The following is a 14,193-nucleotide window of genomic DNA, read 5'->3' on the forward strand; positions in this document are numbered from 1 at the left end:
GTTGCTACTGCTGAAATCAAATGAGGATTTGGGGCTGTTCCCCTCCTTAGAAAATGCTGAAACTCTGGAATCAGCCTCTGCTCAATAAACCCAGAAAAGCCCAGAAAGCTTTTCTAAAATTGCTGACCCCCGAAAATCACCCTCTTGGGGATCTACGCAATCCCTCAAGGCTCTGCGCTGCTCCTGAAGAGAAACCTCCAAAACTCTGCCCGAAACTCTGCCAAGATCCTCCAATATGCAAGGGTTGATCCCTTGCTCAATCTCCCAGCTCAAATCCTCCACAAAAACCCAATCCAGAGCTCCTACCCAAAAGAACTGCATCCTCCCCTCTCAAGACTGCGTAGTCATCAAAATACTCAGCTCCTCCTCAACTCTAGAAATCGCTCCTCCTACAAAATACTGATGGAACGTCCTTGCCCGAGCAGGCACTCAAAGTCCCCCAGGGCTAAGGGTGAGATCTCTGAACGGAGACACTCGATGCACTAAACAGTGCTACAGACAGGCTAAACAGCCAGCGTGCTCTAAGTCGAAGTGACTAGCTCAAATGCAACATAATCGAATGATCAAAATGAGAAGGCTCCTCTCTCCTTTATAGCGTTGGCCTCTCTCAAAACCCTAAGGCCCACCTCCTCCAACGTAGCCTCTCTCTTGCCACGTGTTCCTTCTCCATCTGCGCAGTCCCTCCAAGTGTCTGCATGGGCCCCTTCTCTACGTGGTCCTTGGGCCCCCTTGGCTCCCCTTTTAAGTTACAACGTTGTGCTACTAGGGAGTGACTTTATTCATAAAGTGAGTTATGTCCCCCTTCCTCACTTTTTTATTTATAACTAACTATAGAAGGCAAAATTGAGCAAAATCAAATATTCCAATTAGCCATGGCTAATTAGGAATATTACACTTACACTCTCTCTGTATCCTTAGTCATTTATCTTTTGGGAATTAGATCCTCCTAGCCTTCGAACTCTCTCTTCGGCTTCTAGCACTGAATCACTACTTCTCCCCAACAAAATACGGAATCCCCTCTAAAGCACCACGCTTCCTCTGTGTGGCTCTACGCTGCCTCTTTGCGACACTCACTGCCTCTCTATAATGCATTCACAAGAACTCGAAAATATCCCTCTAGCCTTACTATCCCTGCCCCTCTCTCACTGCTTCGAGCTCACTAGCTCTCTCTGTGGCAACTAAGCTCTGTTACTCTGGAGTTCGATCTGTCAGTAAATTCGAACCGCTGGTGTCTCAAGTGTGTTCTCCAAGCCCCATCAAATTTCTTCCTAAAATCTCTCGTTGAGACATCAACTGCCAAGATTAAAACATAATCGATGACTAAGTTTAACTAGAACTCGATCCATGTCTTCTTCTAGAAGATTCTCACCATACCTTAATTAATACCCTTTAATTAATTAGATTTCCTAAGTTAGAATTAGGAAACATTAAAAAATGATTAATTATTTTAATTAAGTCATCTCTAGGTTGAATTTCCAGAAACGATTTTTGGATTTTGGAGAATACATGTATTCTAGCCTCTCCACCAAATTTTGTGGCTAGAATGCATCGATGCTACAGAAACTAACACTCCCTTTTAACGAGGAATGTGTTCTAGCGCTACAACCCACTGAAGCAATGCCCTGTCTCTGGACCAACTCCTATCACTCTACTGATGTCTGGCTTCTCTGCCCATCACTACTATGCAACTCTGATATGAGCTGCATCTGTGCTGCTGTGACCCTGCTGAACTGTTGTCAACTACTACATTTGCACTGCAACAACTCCCTCTCATCTGCTATTGCTGCAACTGCAACTGAAAAGCATCCAAAATACTGAATCAACTGTGATCAGTATGATGCATCTATCACCCAAGTTTCTGACTGCTGTCAATGAATGCGTTGCCTAGTATCTGATTGCTACTAGCCACTGCATCTGTCACTCTGGCATCTAACTGCACCATCTGCTATTGATCCATCCTACTACTGCATGCTATGGGCTCTCGTAGAAAGGTATTGATTCATGAGGTGGACCTCCTCAAGAATCCTATCCATCCTTTAGCTCTTTGGGGCTACAAAACCAAATCACCCGACCTCATTCCTGGAGGTATAACGGTGATCATGGAATAATCTTCCTCTAATCTGGAGGACAACGAGTCGATCTCTGCAAATGTAACTTGCTGATCTTGGTTCTCCTCCTTGTCCTTCTTTCTGAGAGGATATTGAGTGTTGTAGTGGCAAAGCTCACCACCTCTGAAGCATTTGACCTTGGAAAGGTACTTCTTCTTCCTGTGTTGTTCCTGCTACGCCTTTGATGTGAGGGCCACATTTTCCTCTTCCTTCATTTTCTTTGTCCCACTGCTGCTGCTGGTGCCACTGATGGTGCTTTTCACCAAATATCGCCTCATCTCCTCCTGCTGTAGATCAAACCACATTCGATCCCACTCTGATAACTTGTCTCTGCTTAGAATACTCTGGGCGATGACCTACGAGTCTTCAGAAACACTGTTGAGAGCTAACTGCACCAATTCTATAGGTTGGGACGTTGACCCTACTGCAGACAACTGGTCTCGGACATCTTGAAGCCTAGTGAGGATGGGGTCTATGCGCTCCCCTTTCTGCATCCTTATGCATCTCAGCTTCTCCTCAAGATACATCTTTCGCTGCTCAGAAGATCCCTCGAATATCATAGTAAGAACATCCCACATCTGTTGGGCTATGTGAGAAACCACGTGATCTCGAAACCCATCGAGAATCAACCTGTTTGCTTTTTCCATCTCCTTCTTGTAGGTATTCAGCGAATCTACATCTGCGGGTATAGCTACCACATTATCGATGTAGGCTTTGAGTTCATATTCATCTAGAAGATAGGAAATTCTTGCCTTCCAGTTCACATAGTTGGAGACTCCCTCCAACCGATCCTGATCTCTCAGCCCTGTTGATGCAATCTCCTCAAAAAGTCAAATTCCTCTTCTCCTCTGCGTAGCTACTGACTCGCTCTACGAACTTCCTACTGGAGTGGGCAAATCTGATCACAACTACTGCTACTCTGCTAGGAAAAATCGAACTTTTGGATTAGAAGTTCCCTGAGAAAAATAATTCCCTTAGTGTGTGCTCTTCCTTCCTCTTGATGCTATTTTGCACTAGAAAACTGTTGCAAAATAACTGCATCCCAGCTGAAGATTTGCTCTGCAATGAAAATACTATTGCTCCCTTGCCTCTTGGTACTCTTTGATCTAGAAAATTTATTCTTCGTCGACTCTCTCAGAGAAATATTTTTTTCCTAAAACAAAATGACCCTCCTGACCAAAGGAACTGCGCTACCTCTGAGGGTTTCGAACTATTGCCTACGTAGAGTTTTGAAATTCCTCTTCCCTTCTGCTATTGAGCTCTTCATCTTACGATCTATGGTTTGATACCGTGTGAAAATTCTGCTAACCCAAATCCTACTGCACCTTCTGATTTAATTTTTTCTTCACAAATAAAATATTGCAGAAGAAAAATAACACTGGAAGAATAGATGCACACACACAAATACACAATTATTTTTGGACTAAGTCCCCAGAAAAACCCAACTCGGGAAAACCGATGCAACAACTGAGGGTTTTAATATTATGCAGTAGTAAATATGACAAGACTATGGATGCTCAAATCTAGAAATCCATACAGAGAAATGACTGACAATAAATCTAGTGAGAAAACTCTCACTCCCACAAGCAATCCGACACTGACCTTGGCTCAAGATGAGCTGCTCTTTGTTGCCTCTGCTCAGTCAATGTCTCAGCCTACGCAGTACTGCATCCACAACTCAGAACCGCTTTCCCTCTCTCTATCTGATCAGTTGTTGTCACATAATCACTACTTCTCCCCAGCAAAATACAGAATCCCCTCTGAAGCACTGCATTGCCTCTATGATGCCTCTTTGTGGCACTCACTGCCTCTCTGCAATGCACTCACCAGAACTGGAAAATATCCCTTTGACCTTACTATCCCTTCCCCGCTCTCAATGCTTCGAGCTCACTACTCAGCGCTGCTACTCTGGAGTTCGATCTGCCAGTGAATTCGAACTGCTAGTGTCTCAAGTGTGTTCTCCAAGCCCCATCAAATTTCTTCTTATAATCTCTCATTGAGACATCAACGACCAAGATTAAAACATAATTTGTTGATTTTGGTAGCATCGAATGTGTTCTAAGCCTCAAAATTTGTAGGGAGGCTAGGACACATGTATTCCAGAATACACAAAAATCGTTTTGAGAAATTCCAACCAAAGAAATTTTTATTAAAATAATTAATTATTTTTAATGGATGCCTAAGTTTAAACTTAAGAAATTAAAATAATTAAAGGGTATTGATTAACTAGGGGTGAAACTTCTATAATAACACAAGGATCAAGTCAAAATGATTTGAGCCATTGATTAGAACCTAATCTAGGCCATTGATTGATCAACGAGAGGACTATAAGAAGAGGCTTGATGGGCATTTGGAAAACACATCGAGTGAGATATCAGAGATCAATTTTCTCAAGAGAGGAGCGTAGTAGTTGTCGGAGAAGCTGATCGAGGAGATTTCTGACAGTGAGGGGCAGGGATAATTTTCCGAAGGATGTTTTCCTAATCTGGAGACCGCAACGCAGAGAGGGCAGAGAGTAATCCATAGAGGCACTGCTGGGCCACGCAAAGGCAGTGTAGAGCTATGTTGTGGCAATGCAAAGCTTTAGAGAGAGTCTGTATTTCTACTAGGGAACAATCGAGAACTAGTGCCAAAGCCAGGGTGTGAGACCGGGAGGCCAGAGGACCGAAGTTTCCAGCGAGCAGAGGATCGAGAGGAGGTGCAGCGCAGTCCCAGCAGTAGTGACGCAGTAACTACGTGGGTTTGACGCAGTACTGTGCAGAGATAGCATAGAGGCTCATCTCTAGTGCAGATCAATGATGGATTTCCCAATGAGGAAGCTCCACAAAACACCTGAAAAATCTCCTGGAATAACTCCCCAATGTAGTGTAGATGACCTCCTAGGGCTGGCACTCGAATTCCACCAAAGGTAGGGTGAGATTTTCGCATGAAAACCCTGTGTGCTAAGCAACATTGTGTAGTCTTGGATAAATAGCTCAAGAGAACAATAGAGACAATGTAAAAATAGTCAAAAAGCCCTAAATAGAGGCTCTCTCCTCATACTTATACTTGTTGGCCCCACCTTCCTTCTCTCTCCAATTTTCTTTGCCTCCCTTTTCTTCTCCTCCCACAATTGCGTACTAGCATAAGGGGTGTGAATTCCCCTTCGGGTGGCTGCCACTTCCCACTAGCATTTTAATCTTTCCCTTTCTCTAATGTTTGGCTATGCTTTCTCCCACAAAATGAAGTAATTCCCCCTATTCCACCCACTTAACCTAAGTTGAGCCAAAATTAATTATAACTTAGACAAAATTGTAAAATTGATGTAGCTTCCAGGTGAATTTAAGTAGGCGGGACATCACAGTGCTCCCCTCCCAAATGTTTCTTGTCCCCAACCAACTGTAATGCAGGGTGCTATAGAATATGCTCATTAAGGACAAATGCAAACCACAGAGATACAAATGCGAGACACAAACAAACTTTTGCGAGCCATAGAGAAGAAGTGCAATCCAAAGTGAATATATGCTGGCTACAGAGAAGGTGCCAGCCATAATGTGATTCAGTATATATATAATGCACGTCACAGAAGTATATTGTGAGCCACAAGAAATAATACAAACCACAGGAAATTAATTGTGAGTTATAGGGATGTAATATGAGTCAATAGAAGCAAACCACTGTTACATGTGCGAGCCACGTGAACACAGATAGAACAAATGCGAACCAACGATGTGAGCCATTGAACCATTGTAATACGATGCAATACGGACTAGAGTAACAACCATCAAACCACTATAACACAATACAATGCGGACCTCTGAATATGAGAAATGTGAATCAATGTAATGACAAATGTGATGCCATAGAGTATGCGAATCATTGTAATCATCTGCAAGCCACTGTAATTACATGTGAACCACACAGACTTAAGCGAGCAACTGTTGGATATGAGTGAGCCACAGTCATAGAGCGAGCCATGTCAGAATAAGCGAGCCACCACATAATTAAGCAAACCATAGAATAATGAGAGCCTCAAAAAATAGGACGAGCTACCTCAGAAGAGATGCATGAGCTACCACAGAAGTCTGAGCTCTGTCTCTCAAATGAGAGAAGACACTTGCCAATTTATAGTTGTTCCCTAGTGTGAAAGGACACGACCATTAGGATAGGCCGACATGAGTACTATGAAGCCAACTTTAGCGACTTGGAGGAAAATACATTTAAATTCGAATTTGCCAAAAAATAATATTAAATATATTTTTCCATGTGCCTTAATGAGTGCTTGCCCAAAATTGATTTGCCACATTAATTAATAATAACTTTGTCCAATTCAAACTTCTTTGGGGAAACTTAGTTTTTCCTTGGGGTAGTTGGGTTTCCGTGGGAAATTCATCCCAAAGCTGCCCAAATTTCAATAGTATAGAGGTGCGCATATGCCTCTTCACAAACAACATTAAAATGTCAATAATTTACATTGGCATTATATACCATAACTGCTTTCAATAATGTAAAATCATAACTGCTTTCAACAATGTAAAATCATTAATTTAGATTTTTTTTTTGGGATTTAATGAGTTAATGAATTATATATATATTTTTAGAGAAATATAGACCTGACAAACTTTCCTCCCACATATCCAGTTTCCTTATACTTCGTCGACAGAGCAGCAATGTACAAAGTGGGATCTCTATTCTATGCTATCTACTTCTTTGTTAGCTTCCCAATGTTCATAAGGTATGCTTTTCAAACAACATTGAATGTGTTAATTTCCTAAATTCTGATGGTGCCCATGGGCGTGTCTGTGTACTATGTTTGGAAAATAAATGGTCATGCTGCAAGTTAATCAAACTCTGCCTACCATTAATCTCATTTTTTTTATCGGAAACAAGGAAGATTTACAAGGAAAACAGGCATTCTGCTACAATTGTGAGAAATTTTGGAGCAGTGAAATATTTCTCTTACTGCTAGTGATAAATAAAATTGAACTAAATTTTTTGTAGCTATTTACAAATGTTACAATCTATATAGCAGTTACTTCTAGGATTTAATTTACTAACTCTTTCTTTACAAAACGGAAATGATTCTGGGTTCTATTAAGTAATGTTCTAATCTACTGGTCACAATAATGCCCCATATATCCTTTTAGTCCTGTAGATTACAAGAGTCACTGGTGCTGCAATGCTTTGAAAAACTGCTCATTTTTTGTTCACATTCAGTTTCATCATATACGTTTGTTTTGTATCATTTATTTATGGGCTTCCTATGTTTAAGACACCTCAACTGTTCCAGAAGCGTAGTGTAAAATGTTTCCCTTTTAAGCCATGGTTGAGAATATGCATACTGTTTTCGTTTGTAAAGTTTGTAAAATTTTCTGGTGCCATGAATATAGTTCTTACTGTATAGAAATGTCTTAATTATTACTCTTGAAATATCGCCTCTGATAAAATGAAACGGTTGGATTATCTTAGAAAAGTAGTGTATTTACATTTCTGACTTCATGGAGGATTTATTGTTTACTTTGAAGAAGCAGCAGCTAAATCTGTAAGTAAATGTGCTTTGTGTAGGTTGGACGAGAAACCAAAGGATCCTTGGAACTTGTCTAGAACAGCTATTGATGCACTAGGAGCAGCAATGCTAGTGACAATCATGTTGGATTCGTGGCGCCTGTTTTTGGGGCCAATTGTGGAGATCCCCAGATCTATACCATACAAAGAATGCCTTTCTTATGGGCTCCCTTGGATGTCATAATTAATATATGGAATCCAGGGGATCCCCAAATGGATACAAAGAATGACTCTCTTATGGCCTCCCTTTGATGTCATAATCAATTAATGGAATCCAAGAGACAATTTTCTCCAAGATCAACTTGGGCATTCTGCTTGGCTTGTGCAATGTGGAGGAAAACCTTTGTTTTTCCATTACTAGATGGTTATCTTTTTTTGAATAATAAAATCATCATTGGTTGCATTTTATATAAATAGTTATTCAATGGGATACAAAGAAGAAAAGAAAATTGTAGTTGAGAGCTATGTCATGGTGTTGCGATGCATTTTTAAATTCAATCAAAGAATGTTTACCCTTTGTAAGCAGTTGTATTACTGTGCCGAATAATGAAATGAAATTTTAACGTCCACAATACTAGATATAGTCTATGTGACCACTAGCTTCCTTGCTTTTTGCCTTTTGTAATTCAATCCTCTTATTATTCAAATTAATGATGAGTTGACCCAACCTTCTAACATTGCCGTCACTGAAAAGACAATGCCAAGGAACCGATGTTAACGTACTATTGTGATTGTCTCTGATGTCTCTGAAAGCATCACATTGCAAAATGAAATGTTTTTCCAATTTCACTGCCACAGAAGTGCAAAAAATACACACCTGTTCTTCGCAAGCTTCTTTAGGTCTTTTCCACTAACCAGTGTCGCACTGTAGTTGATGCGAGTTAGTTCTTAATTGAGCAATAAGAATCTTTGCTCTCCATGGAATGCTAGCTCCAATGTACTCTTTTTGTTGCAGATCACAAGCCGGGTTGAATTCTTGAACATAGTACTTCCTCTTCTACCCAACTCTTTTCCCCATATACGCTTATGAAACTTCTCCATAACAAAACTCTTTAAATCCATGTTGTGGGACATGCATTGAGGTAAATATTCTATTTTTGCATCCATTTGTTGTTTTGTCTCTTCCATGATTTCTTTCTTTCATTCCTTCATTGAAGATAACTTTAGGCCATCTACTTTCTCTCATTTGCTCAATTCTTTGTAGATACTTTATGAGACGCACCATAGCAATTGCTTCGATGGAAGTTGCTCCTGTTTCACTCAGCACTATCTCATAAGAAATCGAACTGTTTCTCAACTTGCTTCCATTTTGAGATATGGATGTTGCTAGCCCACAATCCACACCCATATAATATCAGTGGACAAACTAGGAGCCCAAAAAGCACTTTAATTGTTTTCCAATCCCATAACTCTGTTTCTCTACATCTATTTTGAAGAGCATATAATGCTTTCCACCCTCCTAAAATTCTCTTCTTTCTGCAGTACTCCCAATTAAGCTTGTTGTTGAAATCAATCTTGAGGTACTTGTATTCATTTACTTTTTCAAGAATTTTTCCTTCAAAGAAGAACGTATGCTAGCTTTGTGTCTTTTTATTTGAGAAAATCATTATTTTGGTCTTGCTGGTATTGACTTGCATCCCCATTGTTTTACAAAAATGCTCAAGGGCATACAGGTGCATTTGCAATCCCTGCGCTGATTTAGCAATCAATACGAGGTCATTAGCATATAAAAGAAGCTTTATCACAAACTCCCCCAACCGAACACCATCCCCACCTTACAGATTTAGTCACTCATCCAATTTATCAATATATAAACCAAAAAGTGTAGGGGATAAAGGGAAACCTTGCTTGACTCCGATGTCACTTCTAAAACTTTCCCAAATGCTTGCTAAAGTTCTATCTTTGACTTTCACCTCTTCATAAAGCCTATGGACAACAACTCTATAATGCAAAGGAATTTCAAGTTCTTCCATTCTATTCCACAGCGTATCTCTAGGGACAATGTCAAATGCCTTTTTGAAGTCAACAAAGTAGCAAAATACTTCTTTTTTTCCCTCCCAAACCTTTTCAACATTGTGTCTCAACGTGATACCATGATCTACTGTAGAATGTTTCGGCCTAAAACCTACTTGCCCTTTTGCCCTCTTTTCTCTGACTTCCGCCCACTTATTGATTATATTTTCTACCATACCGCTGAAGAGCTTTGCGAATGTTGATTTGGGGTAGCATTGGATGTGCTCTAGCCATGAAATTTGGTGGAGAGGCTAAGGCACATGAGATCTCCAATACCCAGAAAGGGTTTGGGTAGATTCTAAACAGTTTGGGAGATATTAAAATAATTAATATTTTTAATGGAGTCCCTAAGTCTAAACTTAGGGAAAATAAAATATTAATGTGAATTAATATAAAACTGTGTTAGAATGGTCCAAAAGTCATGGATCAAGCTAGATCTAATCTTAGCCATTGATTAGGGACTTAATCTCGACCGTTGATTTGTCAACGAGAAAAGTATAAGAGGAGGCTTGAGGGTCACTTGGAGAACACACCGAGTTGATCAAGATTTCGACTTTCTGGGGCAGGGTTTGCTGAGGAAGTCGAGGGAGTAATCATAGTTGTAGCTAAGGGTCGGTGAATACAGAAGCAGAGAGGCAGAGATAGTGCCGGGAGGATTAGTGCAACAATCGGGAAAGCTGACAAAAAGGGCAGTAGCCAGAACTGCCGAGAACAGCTGGAACTGCCGGGAACTGCAGGAACAGATGGGAAAGCTGACGTAGAAGGCAGAAGCCAAAACTACCAGAACTGCTGGGAAAGCTGACGCAGAAGGCAAAGGAGGCTGACACAGTCCCTAGAGGCTGACACTGGGGTTTTTCGTGGGGCAGATTGGAGCTGAGGAGCTGCCGGAGTGTTTATCCGGGGTTTCAGCTGGAGCATCTGTCTCTGAAGGAGAGGTACTACTTAGATTATTCTCTGTTGGGTGAGCCGGTTTTGGCACCCAGATTGTATTCAGAAACTACATAATAATAAAACCCTCAGATCGCTGCACTGGTTTTCCCGCATTGGGATTTTCCGGGGACATTGATCCAAAAGCAATTTGTCACTTGTGTGCTTGTTTTGTTTCCTTAAGTGGATGATCTGTAATGTGTTGAGCATGTACTTGTATTTATTTCCAGTATTTACATGGTAAATACCTTGTTAATTAACAGAACAAGTAGGTAGGAATAAATCAGAAAGTACATGAAGGGTTTCTAACGGGTTAGACTTAGAAATTCCAACATGGTATCAGAGCGTGGTTGCAGATCACAAGAGAACTGAGGACATCAGCCGAGCAAAGCAGCAGCAGCAGAAATCAGTTGTCCCGAGTGACAGCGCTGATCCTTGCAGAAGGAAACAGAGGAAGGAGTGACGCAAAGGGACTGCGACATCATTCTGGGCCAGAGAAAGACAACGCAGAGGCTAAAGGAGGCAGAATCAGGCTCACTCGGAGCCATGCAGAGGCCAAGAGGGCTGATGCAGTTGGTTGGGGGAGCCGATTTACTGGTGTCGGGATTGCGCAGAGCCAAGTGGCTCAATCCTTCAGTTTCTAGGGTATAAAAGGATGTGGGTAAGTTGTAGAGTGAACTGGTGGGGTACTATAGTCAGAACAGTACCTAACAAGGCAAGACCAAGGGGAGGGAGTTGCTGCCGAGGCAGATTTCTAGCCAAGGAATCCAAATCAGTGGTGTAGTTGCATAAACGATCAGAGAAGGGCAACTTGACAGTTGGTAGAAGGATTTCCGGGAGGGAAATCGGGACTCAGAGGGAGTCCAGAAGAAAACTTCCAGACAGGAAGTAGAGAGACTTGGATGAGTCGAACAAAGAACTTCTAGATGGGAAGTAGAGAGACTCAGCAAGAGTCGAACCAAGAACTTTCAGGCAGGAAGTAGAGAGACTCAGAGGAGTCGACAGAGAAGAGTAGAGAGATGGCCATGAATGGGATGAAGGATCATGATAGGTTGGATGAAGCATCCAACTTTGTGTTCTGGAAGGCCAGGATCCTCTCTATTCTAGATAAACATTGTATCAAGGCCTTCGCATTAAGGGATGATGATTGTGCCATGAGTACTCATGTGCCACTTGAGAGGAAGTGGGGAGACATCGAGATGTAATCAGGCGGACTACATGCGATGAGGGGCAGGATTCTCGAGGTACCAAACCTCTTGGATTATACCTTGCTACGGGAGCCCAAATGAGGAGTAGTAGTACTAGCAGATGTCGGTAGAGACAAATGAGGATGGAGCAGCAAAGGGAGCAACAATGCGGGATTCCTAGGACAGCGCGAGGCTAGCAGGCTGCAACAGTGCGAGAGGCATGTGAGTGTTGCACCAGTGTAGGATGGCACAGAGAGGTGTGCAACGATGCGAGATGCAGGGAGTTGTTGCAACATCGTAAAGGTCAGAGGGGGAGCACTTGTCAGTGACAGAGGGAGCTTCAGCATCGGGAGTGTCTCTAGCTTGACAAAGATGTCAGAGTTGGGAGATCAATTACTTACTTCTCAGTAATTGAGTTGCAGTGCAACAGTTAGCAGTGGCAGTGCTATGGGCAGCATGATGAGAGGGGATGCAGTGTAGACGGAGCAGTGGCAGGGCCATGGGCAGTAACACGGATGCAAAGGGAGTTGTCGTACAGATACAGTGGTGGCAGTGGCAGAGCCATGGGTGGCAGTACGAGATACAACAGTGCAGATAATGGGCAGCAGGCCTAGCATCAGGGACCGATGTCAGATGATCAGAGTAATACTCAGTGAGGAGTATTGCTAGAGCACAGTCCTTGCTAAGAGGGAGTGTTGATTTGGGGTAGCATCGGATGTGCTCTAGCCACGAAATTCGGTGGAGAGACTAAGGTACATGAGATCTCCAATACCCAGAAAGGGTTTGGGTAGATTCTAAATAGTTTGGGAGATATTAAAATAATTAATATTTTTAATGGAGTCCCTAAGTCTAAACTTAGGGAAAATAAAATATTAATGTGAATTAATATAAAACTGTGTTAGAATGGTCCAAAAGTCATGGATCGAGCTAGATCTAATCTTAGTCGTTGATTAGGGACTTAATCTCGACTGTTGATTTGTCAATGAGAAAAGTATAAGAGGAGGCTTGAGGGTCACTTGGAGAACACACCGAGTTGATCAAGATTTCAAATTTCTGGGGTAGGATTTGCTAAGGAAGTCGAGAGATTGATCAGAGTTGCAGCTGAGGGGCAGTGAATACAGAAGCAGAGAGGCAGAGATAGTGCCAGGAGGATCAACGCAATAGTCGGGAAAGCCGGTGCAGAGGGCAGAAGTCGAAACTGTCGGGAACAACCGAAACTGTTGGGAATTGCCGGAACAGCTAGGAAAGCTGACGCAGAGGGAAGAAGTCAGAACTGCCGGGAATAACCAGAACTATTGGGAACTGTCGGAACAGCCGGGAAAGCTGACGCAGAGGGTAGAAGCCGAAACTTCCAGGAACAACCGAAATTGTCGGTAACTGTTGGAATTGCCGGGAAAGCTGATGCAGAGGGCAGATTAGGCTGACGCAGTCCCTAGAGGTTGACGCTGGGGTTTTTTGTGGGGCAGATTGGAGCTAAGGAGTTGCCGGAGTGTTTATCTGGGGTTTCAACCGAAGCATCTATCTCTAAAGGAGAGGTACTACTGCCGAGATTATTCTCTGTTGGGTGAGCCAGTTTTGGCACCCAGATTGTATTCAGAAACTGCATAATAATAAAACCCTCAGATAGCTGCATCAGTTTTCCCGCATTGGGTTTTTCCGGGAAAATTGGTCCAAAAACAATGGTGTCACTTGTGTGCTTGTCTTGTTTACTTGAGTTGATGACCTGTGATGTGTTGAGCATGTACTTGTATTTATTTCCAGTATTTACATGGTAAATAGTTTGTTAATTAATAGAACAAGTAGGTAGGAATAAATCAGAAAGTACATGAAGGGTTTCTAACGGGTTAGACTTAGAAATTCCAACAACAAACAAAGGATTGATCATAATGGTTCTATAATTGGAAGGATTATTAATGTCTCCACTTTTAATAAGGGGTATTGTTAGACTAATTGTCCAATCGCTTGGGAATCCTTGCCGAATGATGTTGTTGAATATTTCCATGGTGTGCGGTGCAAGAATGTTCATTCCCCACTTTAGATATGCTGCTTGAAGTTCAACCAAGTCCTTTGCCTTTCCTATTTTCAACTTCTTAATTCTTGTCTCTACTTCTTGTAATGTGAAAAGCCTTGTAGTTGCATTAATCCTGGGAGGAGGCTCCTCCTCCGATTCTTTCTCATAAATTTGTCTTGCATAGTCAAACCATTGATTGGTCGTAATATTATTTTCAATTTGCTTCTTCCTTTGTTGAAGTTCCTGCCAAAAAAGCTTTGGGTTATTCTTGCCTAGATATATTAACTCTTCTCGCCTTGTTTGCATGAACTCATCTTTTTTCCTTTTTAAAATATACTTATATAGCTTTACATTCATCTTCTCCTCACCTGCCTTTTTCAAGGTTTTCCTTGCCATTTTGCAT

The 14,193-nt window shown here is 41.8% G+C and overlaps 1 protein-coding gene across 1 annotated transcript in view; it reads left to right on the plus strand.

Moving 5' to 3' along the window:
• LOC149153125 (cycloeucalenol cycloisomerase-like) overlaps nt 1–8,114 on the plus strand; it is a 420,238-nt gene extending 412,124 nt beyond the window's left edge. The window contains exons 7-8 of the mRNA XM_089439501.1: nt 6,729–6,822; nt 7,653–8,114. Of these exons, the coding sequence (XP_089295627.1) occupies nt 6,729–6,821 (93 nt within the window). The 3' untranslated portion in view covers nt 6,822; nt 7,653–8,114. The remainder of the gene's footprint in view (nt 1–6,728; nt 6,823–7,652) is intronic.
• Nucleotides 8,115–14,193: the final 6,079 nt, after the last annotated feature.

Source organism: Pinus tabuliformis, chromosome 9, assembly GCF_031772625.1.
Source record: "Pinus tabuliformis cultivar Carrire ecotype Pingquan chromosome 9, CPIR1, whole genome shotgun sequence".
NCBI lineage: Eukaryota > Viridiplantae > Streptophyta > Pinopsida > Pinales > Pinaceae > Pinus > Pinus tabuliformis.